The following is a 14,476-nucleotide window of genomic DNA, read 5'->3' on the forward strand; positions in this document are numbered from 1 at the left end:
CCTGAAGAGAATTTGAAGACATTAGAATAGAATTTAATGCGGAATATTTCAGCAGTTATGACGGCAAAAGTCAACAGTGGAACAAACGATCAAACAATCGCAGCAGTAATGCCACATCCAGCTTTGCCTGCGACACATCTTGCCGACACTTGTGACATGTGTATTCCAGTGCTTTGTGCCACTGAAGTACGCTGACAACAGCCCTTTTGCTAGAATCTCTGTACTTGTCATGCCAGAGTGTGTCTGTCTGACGCCACAGTACAGTGATACTCAGTCAGGCTCGACTCCGTCAGATAACCAGCTGCCTGACTCGAGTGGCAGCCCTGTTCGCTCTGATCAGGTAATTTACAAGTCTTGAGTTCCGGTCTCTAAACCTACAGTCGTAAAGGCATTCCCCCCCCAATCGAGCAGAACCACCGTAATTTCCCGTGCAGGGAAGCGAAGATGATATAAAGTTTAAAGAGTGTTAACAGCACCTGTACAGTACGTTAACTAAGTGGGTTCAGAACAAGCAGTTTTTGAAGTATTATTGCGACCTTTAGAACAGCAGGGCAGAACTTGAGACAGGACAAGGACCCTGATTCATGCAAGCCAAAACTGGAATATCCAATCACCATATTTCCTGTACTGCCAAAGTCACCTCATTACCTTGGTTTGTCAACGTAAATCAAAGAATCCTTCCCACGCCGTGCGTCCCAGACAGTCACCCAGGTTAAAATATATCCCGGCCTTAAATCAAAGCTTGATCGTGAACTTGTGCCTCCACTTTTGGCAATTCTGCTTTTATGACTTTTCAACTCCTTCAGTCCTTCCACTGTTGCATTTGGGAAATAAAATCCTCCTGAGTGTTTGCATGATAAAAGGAAGCACACTCTGAGTTTGGCAATCAAAGCAAAATGAAGTTCATACTCTAGCTGCGGAAGATTTACATCTTGTTTGGGTGCAGAAACAGGTCAACAGAGTCAGCTGGTGTCCCTGAATTCTCCACAGAGCAATGTCACTTTTTGCATTCCACGACATCATAAATTCAATGGTTAGATTTGCACTTTTATAGCTTGTGGAAAGAGTGATGTGTGTTCCTGAGCTCTGACTGACTGACTGACTGAACTGTCCTTGGCCACATGCATGCCAATTCTTACAAGGGAAGGCATTTCCCTTGAAGTGTGGAGCTCAAACTGACTTCACCTTAAAAAGTGCCCCCGCGGAAACATCCAGAAAATGATTTTGGGTTCCTTCAATTTGAAACATACTTACTTTTTCCCACCTCCACTTAAATACATAAACATGGCTTTTTCTCTTTTTTTCTACTGATTTTACACACTGATTTCACACACTATGCGTCATGTGAAGCCAGCTGTATTAAAGGCTTTTGTGAAATTAAAGGGGTTTGTGGCCCTTAAGACATCTCAAGTGTAACAATAAAGCACAACAAATCCACTTTAAGCCAGGTTTGTTTCCCTGCACATCTTGCAGCAGTTGGCATTGGCTTCTGCTGCTGTTCTCACACACGACCAATACCCAGAATTCTACGGGTTAAAATGAACTTTTATCTGACTCACAAACAACTCAAATTGTTTCAACACTGTCTTACACGCTTGTATCCTCTATGGGACGACAGACTATTTGTGTTTTTTTCTGAAGAAAACGTGCTGAAAGATTGCGATGAATGTGTTTTAGTCAGGATTTGACACATTCTTTGTTGTTGACGTCACTTCTAAGTCAAATCTGTAGCAATTAATAAAATATAAAACGTTCCTCTGGGTGTATGTTGATATAAAACAGACATAACTGAATGTCACAGGCTTTAAAGTTTTTGGTGTGTGTTGATGAAACAATGCAGTGTAGAAAGGGGGCTTGATCACAAAGCGAGGCCGGGTGGGAGGCTACAAAAGTCAGCGTGCTCCCCGCCCCGCACTCACACAACTCACAAAGTTTGGAGAGACTTTACATCGACCGCATCCCCCGTGGATTATATATCGCCTCCCAAACCCAAAAAGACAACATACCCTGCCTTTAAAAACAAAGTAAGTTTCCTTTCCGTTTCACTTATTTGCACTTTTTTGTGTTTATATGCGAAGTTTCTTCCATGTCGCCGCGTTGGAGGAGGATAAGAGAGAGAAACTGTTTCCTTCAATGTCGATACATTCGAATTACGTGAAATTGGCAAGAATAAACTCAAACTGCGGCAAACTACGGCGATGTTTGTGAACATTTATGCGTAAAACTCATTAAACAGCGTCCTAATAAATATTAAAGGGATGTTCCCCCATTTTATAACACGGTTCTGTCATCTTTAAACCAAATATGAATGTATAAGTAATATTAAAACGTATGAAACATATTTAATTACGTTTTTAAAAAAGGCATGTAAGATCGTTTCTTTCACAGAGCTTCTATATCTATATAAATGAGAGCTTCGTGCGGTTTAAGGAAATGGCGTGACTTAAGTGAAAATTGAAGGTCTGGACTCTTATAAACAGTTTACTCGGGCTCTTCCTCCACGTCCATATGAATCATGTAACGGGGAGGCAGACTGCCTCTTATCTCATCTCTGCATTGTGATATTATTTAAAGAAAGCGATGCCGCGGCGCTTCCTGGCCAGCGGATAACCCCTGATCCAGACTCGCATTGTGCGGCAGGAAAAAGCCTCGAAATGAAATCTCCCCCCTCCCTCCCTCACGTTACAGAAGAAAGTTTAGAATTTGACATTTTGGAACCACATATTGGATTCCTGTCTTGTCAGAGATTATGAAGAGGAACCCGGCCCCACATGGCTTCCATTAGTGTGACACAATCAAGTTAAAGTAGAGTAACTCGACACCAAATGTTGTTCGCCTCATCTTCCAGTCATCAATAATCCATAATTGGAAACACGTTTTTGCTTTCACTGCTTCATTACGTCATCCGCGCTATAATACTGAACAAAACACTTGATTGATTGTACGTTCTGTAACACAGTGGTTCTCAAACTGTCATACAAGTACTGGTGGGACATGTAGTGCCCCCTGGTGGCACAGAATAGTTTTTAATCTTTATTGTTCACATATTAGTTCTTGAGTTATTATTCTTTTACATTGTCCAGCATGTCTCTAACCTTAAACACTCATAATGTATTTGATTGTGTTATTTTGTGGTGTATAGTTTTACTCGTGAATCACTGCTGTAATGCTTAAAGTGTCACAAAATGTTCACGTTGTATGAGAAGATGTCTTATGAGAACTATATGTTTACATTCTATACCCGGGAATGAGTGAGTGTCCTGAACTGGCACATGGTTGCGTCACATGTCCTCACTGATTCCGTTTTGTTTGAACCCTTTTCAAGACTGGTATTGTCTCCTACTCCGCCCCCACAGTCATAACTACACTGTCAGTGGACAAGAAGACTTCACCTACTGCCACCCACCAGAGAGGAGAGACAAAGTCAAGCTCACACCCGCACCTGAAACACAAAGTCTAACAGAGATGGAGGGTCACCGAGCTCTGCCTGCCCTGTTTGCCCTGCTTCTGTGCATCAACGCTGCAGCCTCAGGTAAGCAGATCAGCTGATTTTAAGACACATATGCTCTGTCTTTGGAGTCCACACCGTGATATATGGTTGTATCAAGGTGAATACGAATGGGCCATTACTAGATTTTGAAGGTTTTGAGCTTTTGGGGTTGAAAATTAGTTGAAAATTTGCTCTGAATTCTAAACATGAGGCTGGGATATGCTTTAATGTGTTTTTTTGCAAAATCCTAAGTTATTGTTTGGGTATCTTGGCTCGATTTACACAATAAATCCTATTTCATCCTAAATTTAAAGCATACAGTCCGAGATCAGTAATGTTTTATCGTTTCTCTGACAGAAGTGATGGAACCCAGGGAAGATAACTATGATGAAATAGCAGCTAAGATTACAACTCCAAATAGTATTTGCAGTAAACTTGGAGTACAGTGACAAATGGTACCATGGAAACCGTTTGTTTGTCTAGTTTAAGAGTCTATACTATAAGTATGTTTTCATTCAAAACAGCCGGGGTAAAAGAAACATGAAAACACGTGAGGTGTCAATGGATTTAATGTGATCCTCCTGTGCCGGGGTCTCCTCTCCTCTCACACTCCCTCCTCTGGTTGCCTGTGGCTGTTTGTGTCAGATTCAGTCCTGTAATCCCTGCGAGGTGCAAAAGGAGCCTGAATGCCTCCCCGTGCCTGCGGGCCATGATCCAGTCTCATATTCTGACCACTGCTCTGTACTGATGCTTGGGGGCGGTCAGGTCCCTCTTGCCTGCAGCAACCTGATATCACTGCTGCTTCCATTTGACTTTCAGATATTAGTACAACATTATTGTTGTTTTTGATAAGATCTGCACACACTACACGCCGATCATTTGTGAAATAAATACACTACTAACATGCTGTAAGAGAATTTGCCAATATATCTCCGTGTTTATGTAGATTAGTCAAGTCAACTGTCATATATTACAGTTTAAGATTTAGCATAAGAAAACCTGCCTGTGGTCATTTATCCGATACGAGCGCTGAAGTGCAAACAAATAGATTTTCTGTCAAAATCTCTTTGTAATAGCCGAGAGTGTATCCTGAGATGCTGAATATCTTAAAGGAAGCGCAAAAATCAATCAGCCGTGCCGTCTCAAATTACCGTAACGACACATCTCGCAACTCTGTTTGGAAGTGAAAGTGAAACGAAACACATCTTGCGCCAAATCATCCTCTTCACACACACCGCGGATGGGAACACGAGCGCAATCCCAAAAATAAACCGGCTTTTTGCGGCGCTCTCCCTTTTCAACAAGGCAAAATGTATCTGGCTGGCATAAATCACTGTTAAGATTATGTGCCAGAAAAACAACCCCGTTAACTGATTCTGGCTCCGGGGCTAACCTATGACAAATCACAGCTCACTGTGCTAAACACGCTCTCAGCAGGGGTACTGGTGGCAGCGATACAGAGGCATTGTTTTTTAGCCAACTGGCCGACCTGCTGAAAGTTGACCTCCAGCAGCTTTCCACCACAGGGGATCAGTCTTGCTGCCTGCTGGTGGAGCTTGTAAGTAGCTGTTTAGCTCAACGTAATTGCCTGGTTGACGCACAAGTGCTTCATCGCTGTCAGATTTCTTTTTTTTCTTCTTTTCTTTTCTGGAAAACGGTTCCAACAGTCTCCCTTCACTTTTTTGCATCTTCATGTAATTTTCACATCTGCTGCAGCCTCAGTTGAAGACCCAGAGGGAGCTGCCGACACCGCGGACAGGCAGCGGCGTGCCCGGCTCCCTGATAGCACCACTGTCATCTTCGCTGTCTCGGTGAGGCCTGTGTTGTTGTTGTCGTCTCTTGGGCTCAGTATGTTGGCCATTGAACAAGTGAGACAACAAGCACCGGCTCTAGGTGTGAAACAATAACTCAGACACGTTACGTCAAACCATCCGTATCAGGATCAGTGGAGGAAGCACGCAGGGCAAATATCAGTATGTTTACTGTATTTTTAGGTCTTTGTGGTTTAACAGAATCTGAGCCGTGGTGCCAGCATACACAAATGGGAAAGTTCCTCAAAAGCGAAGCAAATATAGAAAAGGAAACGTAAGGCAAAGAACACCTGCATCCTGCTGTAAATCCTGCAGCACCGATGAGCATTTGTAACCAATGATGTGTTTTATTCAGTTGAAACTCAGTGTTACTTGAATTGCTGTTGGCTTTATCGGCTTGAGGATGAAGTTAAATTAATTCATCTTGAAACGTCTGAACCACTCTTTGGGCTGTTGTTGCTCTGCATGCATAATCAATTAAAGGTTGCACTAAGCAGTTGCTTCCAATTTGAGTGTCCCTTGATCTTCCAAATTTGCTCGACTTGGTGGAACTTTGATTTTTCTGATTGATTTGGTCTCTCACCCTTTCACGTATTGTCAAGGGCTTGGAAACTCACAGCGTAAGTACCACACACGTTCCTTGATAACATCTGCTGCAACCCTGGAGCCAATTAAAGATCGAATCAGTCTCCCTGTATGTGTGCAAGATGCCACGGAAGTGCGATGTTTATATTCGGAAGCAAAGTGTGGAATTATCAGCTTGTAGAATAGTGACTATAATAAATGTATGTGGGGAAAAAAAGTACACCTGAACGCACCGCTGCATTGTATACTACAGCTGAGCGGGGCTGGTATGTGATAAAATGCCATTCACTGTCTTCCTGATGGATAAAGTGGATGCTGAAACATTCTGTAGCAGCGCTGTTAAATATAAGTGCCGTCATTGAGTAAGTGGCTGAATCAAAAGACGGTCTGCAAGTTAGGAATCTCCTTCCTGACAGAGACACTTTCCGACTACAGTTCATAAAAAGACAGCGGTGTTTCTAGACTATATCCTACTCATTAAAAGCATTTCAGCACTTAGGAAGAGACCACAAAGATCATTATAGTCTTCAGCGTCTTGGTACAGAATACTTAGAAACAGAAAAAGCCCAAAAGATGACGTTAAAGATTCAAACTGAGCAGGATATAGTTGTTAAAAAGGAATATAGGGAAAAGAAAAGGGAAAGAATTGGGGTTTTACCCAGATCCCAACTGCTTTTGATGCAGTCGGCCATTCTGTGACGACTGTCATTGCGTTGCCGGGTTTGGAAAGGTGTTAATTGCTGGTGTCTCAGATGCTCCAAATGCATATGGGAGAACCGTGTGTCTGTCTTTTCTTGTTCCTCTGCCTGCTGTCTCTTCCGCCAGAGCTCTGGATCACAACCTTTTGCTTCTGCAGTGCTGGGAGGGAGGTTCTGAGCCCAGCTTGTGTTTGGGAACTGTAAGATACTGCAAGATCTGTGTGGGTCCGTTTCTCTGTAAACTTCAAGGCCTCGTTCTCCTTTATACTGCATCTACTTCAGTTTATTATATTGAACATCTAATATTGAAGTTGTCCAGTGAATCAAACCCCTCAGCGAATGGCAAAGCCTCTGATCCCGTTTCCACTTCTGCCTCGTTTAGAGCTGAAGAAGCTTCTCGGATGAGCAGCTTCAACTTTCTCCAGCTAAATCACAGCAAATATGTTGTTGTTATGTTTGACCCACCCAATTTTGGTCCTGGGAGTCCCGTCGCTGGCTTTCTCTCCCCCTATCCTATCTTCAGCCACGGGCTAAAATAACAACTGACAAACCCAGATACATTCTGATGCGGAATCTTGCTTCCTTCAGCTCAGGATTATTCCGAAAAAAATCAATCCCAGCCCTGCCTATCTTTTGTAGACCTCCAAAAACATAATCATTTATGCTCTTATCCTCACACCTCGTAGAATATCTCGTACATTTGTATAGCTGTGGTTTCTCTCCTCTCATTCCCAGTTCTGCCCACAATCTTTGGCCTTCTGACAGGCTATAATAACACAAACATCACACCAGTCTTGGTTGGACTAACCTTTCTATAAGGTTAATTGTGTTTTAAAAAAAAGAAGAAAATGCTTCAGTTTGTTTTGAAGTCCTCGCTGCGCACGATCCGGCCCTAAGGTTCATGTCTGAGCTCTCTAAATCCCTGCAGTCTCCTCAAGTCATCTGACTGGGGTTATTTGTCAGCGCCTAGGATCAAAGTCACTTTTGCGGTATCTGAATCCCAAACAGTACATTTTCTAATATTAGCCCCCCTCCCCTCTGGCAGAACACTGTTCACTCTTGCTTTGCGCTTGAATATATAATGTAACATAACTTACAGGAGCTTGGTAGCATAGCCGAAGCTCTCACTGAGCTTTTAACAAGTGCAGTCTAGCTTGGAGGATAAATAATATTACAAGACCATAAGATTGTATTTGCAAAGGCAATCAGAATGACTGCCAGCACTTTAGATGGGTGTATCAGTTGAGCACTTTAAGAATTATGTATGGGTCCAACTGGAGTCTTTGTATTTAGTGATTTTACCCACTGTGTGCCCAGCATTTCCTGACAGGAAGTAGTGTTGAATATGCCTCCTGCTGCAGCAAGCTTCCCAATGGGAGTCGGGCATCATGATGTTAACTTCCAGACCTCCCGCCTGCACTTCTGTCTACCCCAGAGTCTCCCTCCACGGGCCGTAGGAAAAGTACAAAAGTGATTAGCAAGCCGCCGGAGAGGGAGGGAGGGGTGTCTGAAAAGGGATTTTAGCGAGGGGGAGACAGACAGACAGACAGACACAGATAACGGAGCTCATAAAGACAGATAGAGACAGCGAAGGGAGGAAGGGGAGGGTAGTCAGATTTGTGTGACTGTCAGAGAGCTGATAAGTGGTTCAAAAGGGAGATGGAGGGGGGCGGGGGGGAGGTAAAGAGGGAATTTAAACTGATACCCATAGGAAAAGGTACAAGATGGAGAGAGGGGGAGGGGGGGGTGCAAGTGAGATAATAGAGAAATTGTGAGAAGTATGAGAAATGACGCGAAAAAAGATTGAAAATAGAGATCTGATAAGCCCCGTTTGGCGTCAGGAGGAAGAAAAGAAACGAGATGACAGAGGTTTTCTCGGAAGGCACGCGGTGGAATGAGCCCAGAGGAGAAAAAAAAAAAGAAAAAAAAGTCAATAACGTCATGTTAAAAATGGCGTTGAAAGTCAAAACAGCCCACTTCCCCTGTTTTACTGTAGTCGGCCAGCTCTGCCTGCAGTCAGACTGGGTGGCAGGGAGACGCGACCACTTGTCGCTCCCTCAGACCGATTTCAATCTCCCTCAGTGTTATGCCCCTCCCAAATAACAATCCACTTCTGACTGCCTGGCTTTTCCTCTGTTTGAATGCAGAAAGCAGCAGTGTGGAGGAGCCTCACTAGTGCCATGTTCCCCTCTCTCTCTCTCTCTTCTGTTGTTTGTTCCCACCAGCCAGCAGTGCGCCGCTTCCAGCATGCTACTTGCCGCCTGCGCCTTTTATAAAAGCCGCTATGTTGTAATTTCCTGAATAAAACGTGGAATTGGGGACGCAAGCATTGTAAACTTTTTTTTTTTTTTTTTTTTTCACTTCCTATAACCAGATGCATATTAAAAGCTGTGATCGCCACAAGAGGACTCTGCTGTAAACTTTAACGATCAGTGCCCTCTTGCTGCCAAACACGGGACCTTTTTTTTTGTTTTTGACTTGCGGGAATATAACATCCAGTTTAATCAATTTAAATTGATGTAATCTGTCTTTGGGGTGTGGAAATGATTGAAAATGTACCTCTGTGCTCCATAAAAAGGACCTGGTTATGTCACCTCCCAGGCAAACAATGGTGCTGATATAGGGAATGACCAAACGAAGCGATAATGAAGAGTCGAGTGTGTTCCCAGGCCTCACGTGTACTTTCACTCATAGATCTGAGATGCATTTTGTATGACTCTCTCCCGTGTGACTCCAGCGGTTTTGCACCCCTGGGGACGCCGTGCTTTTCAGTATGCAGTGCCATCAGCGCAGAACGGCTCATTAGTAGTCGGCGAGATAAACGCCTCATCAGCATGGCGACCACTTGTGCCCATGTTAACATGCCTGCTGTCTGCTCAGATAAGCCATGGCATTATGTGCTCTTATCTCTGAGGCTGTCTGCCTGCACGGCCAACACGGCGCAGACAGGATATGTACCTGTGTCTTAGGACTGAAATTGGAAGGTACAATCCTAAAGTCCCATTTTACACAACATGTCTTTGTTTCAATCTTGTTTACCTCACTAGTAACTCCAATTGATGAGGGTACAAACATAAACATCTGCCCCCATCGCATATCTGACCCAGACGGAATAATCTTACAATGTCTGAGGTCAGGATCTTTTTGGGGTGAACATTTGAGCTTTTTTACTTTGTCATTAATTGCCCTGGGCCTGGATGAAAAGTTCAAAAACATTTGCTGAATATAAATGTTCCCCAAATGACATTTTAGAGAATGTTAATGCAATTCTCAATATATGGCTGAAGTCCTACAGAGAAAACTTTACTTTTTATAGAGTGGCTAAGACGTGTTTGTGTGTGTGTGTGTGTGGGGGGGGTGCGCAACAGCTCATATGATTTTAGGGAGAGGGAGCTTTCACATCTCCCTCCTGGATGTGCAGAGATCATTTGCTTGTATTTCTCCGATGTCTGGAAGAGATGGATATGTGACTCAAAGCGAAATCCTGGATGCTGTATGTATTACTGTATGTAGCGATGATCTGGGTACCTCATCTCTTCGAACCCCCCGAAGGGAACGGAGGTATGCTTGTCGAACAAACTCTCTGTAGTCAAGAGAGAAGTTTAATTTGACGGAAACTGAATGTACGCAAATCTCTCCTTTGTATTTTTGGCGGATCAAAATCTTAAGTTTGGGAAACCGTCAGAAACTGTTCAATTTAATATTAACACTGAATCACATGACTGTCCCACATCTTGTTATCTTGGATTTACAACTGCCCCTTCACCAAACATTTACCACATTATACCAGATACTTCATTCAGGAGTTGGTGGAGACGAAGCGAGACTGAGTATTGGATTTCCAGTCACAAAATGAACAAGATGAAGACTCCGGCGGGTTGCTAATGTCGCTCCATATCTGCTGAACGCTTATGGGCAGTTGTAACCTTTAAAAATGTAGGACAGGATGATGTGTTAGTCAGCTCTCATGGGCCAAGGAAGTGGTTGATGCAGCTTAGGCTCATTTGCTGTTACAACTACACAAACACTTATGAATAAAGAGCTTCACACAAGAATAAGCAGCATTTCTCAGTTTGTAACACACAAAGTAGACCTGATACTCCAGTGCAAAGATCGCTCATGATACAAAACCTTTATCAGCGTCACAAACGTGTGAGTAAGTTATATTGAATTGTTTTAATCGGTGTGATAAAGTATCTGTAATTATTGTGGGGTGTGATATGAGATCCCAATGTGTTTATTTGTTCATATTGACATATTATGCCTTCTGTTTAAAATAAAAAAGCTAGTCCATTACTATGCCTCCCTCATATCAGTAAGCATTAGTATTTACTGGCAAAATCAGTCATGAAAAACGAGTTAATCTCTGTTGGTTCTACAAGACGCATATGTTGTGCAAAGCTACATCAATCTTGAATGATTGGGAGCAACCACTGTGCAATGAATCTCTAAACTCCTCAGTCTGCCTTGGTGGTACATAGTTAGCATGAAACTCTCTAAATTAGTCTGTCTATTCAAAATAAGCACAGCTAATTAACGCGCAGATGATTAATTGTGCATTGCCGGGGTTCTTTCGGAATACAAATGAAACGGAAGAAGTGAACGGAGAGCGGAGCGGAGCGGATGGGCTGATGTGCCGTCTGCTCGGCAACAGATCACCTGGGATCATTTGTGAGGAATAATATAAAAAGTGACGATATATTCATCATTCCCATCCCCAAAGCTCTCCTCAGGCGCTCCCTGCAGATGCGGGACAACAACATAGCGCATAATGAAACGTATCTACGGCAGAGAATATGAAATGCTTCATAACTCGCAGCAGACTGGGCAGACTGAGCGAGCCAGTGAGTGAGCGAGCGAAACAGTGAGGGAGGAAGTGAGCCACGGTGCTTTATACGCCGCCGTCGGACTCCTTGTTCCGTTGACTTCCGACAAATGACGAGACGGCGGACGAATGGCTCCCAGAGGTGTAAACAGAGCGAGTGTGAAGACAAGCTGTCTCCAGACCGGCTATCGCATCCTCAGTTCCTCTCCAGTAAACAGCAGACGCGAGACTTGGCACACGGGCGTGCGCTCACACGGGCACTCCGAATCCATAAAACTGACAAGACTAATCAGCAAATTTTTTGGTAGCATTGTAGGAGTCCTTTTTACGAGGGGGGGGGAGGTGAGATGGTCAGGAAGCTTGTGTGTAGCGCCGGGTTGTGCAGTGTGCAGGGGTGAGAGGCCAGGGGACAGTGCAGGCCCCTGCAGAGCACTGATAAGAGCTTGTTTACCTTCCTGTGGATGGTCAGGCCTCAATCTGCAGCTGCGGAAACGCCGGGACAATAGGTGTGTGTACATGAGTGTGTGTGTGTGTGGGTGTGTGTGTGTGTGTAGTCGAGAGAGACTTGAGCCAGCCTTGGAGCCCTCCTTTCCCTTGCTCCCTCTGCGTCTCTCTCTCTCTCTCTCTCTCCTTTCCATCTAACACTGATAGGACCTCTCACCCCTCCCTCCCCCTTCCCTCCCTCCCCCCGCGAGTCCGTCGCCCGACCCTGGACACAAACAGTTTACTCTACCCTGAGGGACGGAGGGAGACAGGCGGGCTTTGAGGTTGTCTGCCGACTCCGCGTCTGTCCGTGCGAGGGACGGAGGGAGGGAGGGCCGGAGAGCACGGCAGCGGGGCCGCATGTGACTCCAGACCAGGATTCAGTTAAAGGTGGTGATAGAAATGTATGACTCGTTATGTCTCATTACTCGAGAGGCTTTCTTTTGTTATTTGCACAGGCACAGGAAAGCAGAAGTGCGTGTGTAGATGCGATGCATGCAGGAAAAATAGGAAAGATCACAAAAGAAGATGGTATAAAAAACAGTCTGCTTGCAGTCTTTGAGCTTTTAATTCTACTAATAATACAGCATTATAATTGGGAGGGATAGTATTAGCTTATAATAGATATTGTAATTTAGGGAATTTACCTTTTTTTTTATCACAAAAATTAAACCATTCTTATTAAAAGTTAACTTTCCATATAATAGAGTCTGATAACAATAACAACACCAACAACTGGAAGAGTCGGTGTTGATCTATTGAAAGTAAATCCTATTATATTGTTTCACTCTGATTCACATGCGTTATTGAGACAGAATCTTAGAAAGGATCACTTTAATGCTTTACAATCCAGATATACACCCACACACGTCCATAGTGTTGAATCAACAGCTTTCCCACTGCATGATTGTTGCACAGCTGCTGTTTTATCTGTTGGGTTGAGTTTATAAACGCGCTGCATTCAGGAACGCACTTACAGACACAAACACTAACAGAAGCAAGCAAACCCCTCAACAGTTACTCCGACCGTTTTGATTTCATCAAATCAATTTGTTTGCCACTTTGACTCGGCAGCGAAGATGGTTGTCCTGTTCCCATAAAGAGACTTGGTTCCTGGCAGGTCTCCAGATCGCGTGTGTTCCTCCCACTAATTGCCCTTTTCAGCCGAGTTCAGTGTGACTGATTGATTTGAGAACACGCCAGAACATGTCCCAAAAAAGACGTAATGATCAATTCGGTCTGCTTTTTAATGCCGTTATGTCAGTCAGCGGCGCAAAGTGGTCCATTTCATCATGTCGTTTATAGAAGAAGCCTGCGTGCTGAATTATCTCCCACTGTGAAAGTGAAGCAGAGCACTTGAGCTGAAACCCACGGTGACACATGATTGCTGTTATTCAGGGCAGCATTTGCATGAGGAAGGGTATATTTTAGATGACTGCATTCATGGCTCACTGTGAAAGGTATCTCTGCGTGGTGGTAATTGACTAATGGCGGACAGAGGCAGCACGGGACAAATAATGACAAAAGGAATCGAGCGTGATCTGTATGCGATGGGAATTTGGGAAACAAGTCATTTGGAATTCGCTTTGCCTTCGCAGCGACTATTTCCCCTCCCTGCCATTTGTGTTCTCACCTCCCCAGTCACTCCAGGTTTTCTATTTCCCTCTCCCCACTCATTGTCTGCTCACACTGAGTGAAAACCTGTTCCAGTTTGCCCCCATGGCGGGACTTGCAACCAATTCATTTTCACGTCAGTCAGAACCCCTCCAGTGCCCACCCGTGGAAATCAAATCCAATTAATTCCCTTTGGCGCCCGAGACTGTCAGGATTCCCTTTGGGGTGTTTGTATCAGCGAACAGAAGATTTGTACTGTTAGATGAAGATTAGACACGCAGGTGATGAGTTGTGACATTTTCTGCCATGCACATTATTAATTTGTTGTGCTGGTGTCGTTCAATCACCGAGGGAAAAAAGTGTTTTTAGCCACAAAAAAAGAAGAAGAAAAAGCAATGTCAAAAATAGCTGTACCTCACAAGATTACATGTTTCAACACGTTTGAGAAACAAGAAGGACAGAAGGTTGAACACCAGCATGCTGTAGGTCTATTTCACCCTTTAATAATGATAGATCACCTCAAAACAACCAGCAGTGGCCAAGCGCATCCACTGGCCTTTCAATGCAGTGTTGGTGCACTCTGTATAATTACGCCGGCCCCTCCTGGGAAACTAAATGTAGTCGTTTCCAGCTGGCATCGCTAAATAATAACGCCTGCATAGAATGTTTTAATTGAAATATTGGAAAGATAAGTGACGACGGCCCAGTGCTTTATTCAGCTGCTGCTTACCTGGAGGAGCCAAATGATGTTGATCTATACTCAATATCTGTTTTGTTTGAGTCAAAGATGGACAGGTGAGGGAATCATCTGTACCCTGTCGGCTTAAGCTCAGTCAGGCGGTCATCAGAGCAGTGATGCGTGGTTCTCAAAGCTCAGCCGAGGAAGGCACTGGCGGCCTGAAGTGCATCCGAGTCTGATGAATGTGACGCTGAGACTGAGAGCCGAACCGACCTGCATTACTCACACTGA

At 44.1% G+C, this 14,476-nt stretch overlaps 1 protein-coding gene across 2 annotated transcripts in view; it reads left to right on the top strand.

Annotated features, from left to right (window-relative positions):
* Positions 1-1,859: 1,859 nt before the first annotated feature.
* The window catches only part of eng (endoglin), a 39,913-nt gene continuing 27,296 nt past the window's right edge, over positions 1,860-14,476 (top strand). Inside the window, exons 1-2 of one of the 2 annotated variants that reach the window (XM_076163789.1) lie at positions 1,860-2,024; positions 3,357-3,532. In XM_076163789.1, coding sequence (XP_076019904.1) covers positions 3,466-3,532 — 67 coding nt within the window. In that variant the 5' untranslated portion in view covers positions 1,860-2,024; positions 3,357-3,465. Of the gene's footprint in view, positions 2,025-3,325; positions 3,533-14,476 lie in introns of both variants that reach the window. The other variant, XM_076163788.1, reaches the window with a different exon arrangement.

This window comes from Genypterus blacodes, unplaced genomic scaffold (genome assembly GCF_046128005.1).
Source record: "Genypterus blacodes isolate CSIRO-AG114 ecotype Tasmania unplaced genomic scaffold, CSIRO-AGI_Gbla_v1 ptg000133l_1, whole genome shotgun sequence".
Taxonomy (NCBI): domain Eukaryota; kingdom Metazoa; phylum Chordata; class Actinopteri; order Ophidiiformes; family Ophidiidae; genus Genypterus; species Genypterus blacodes.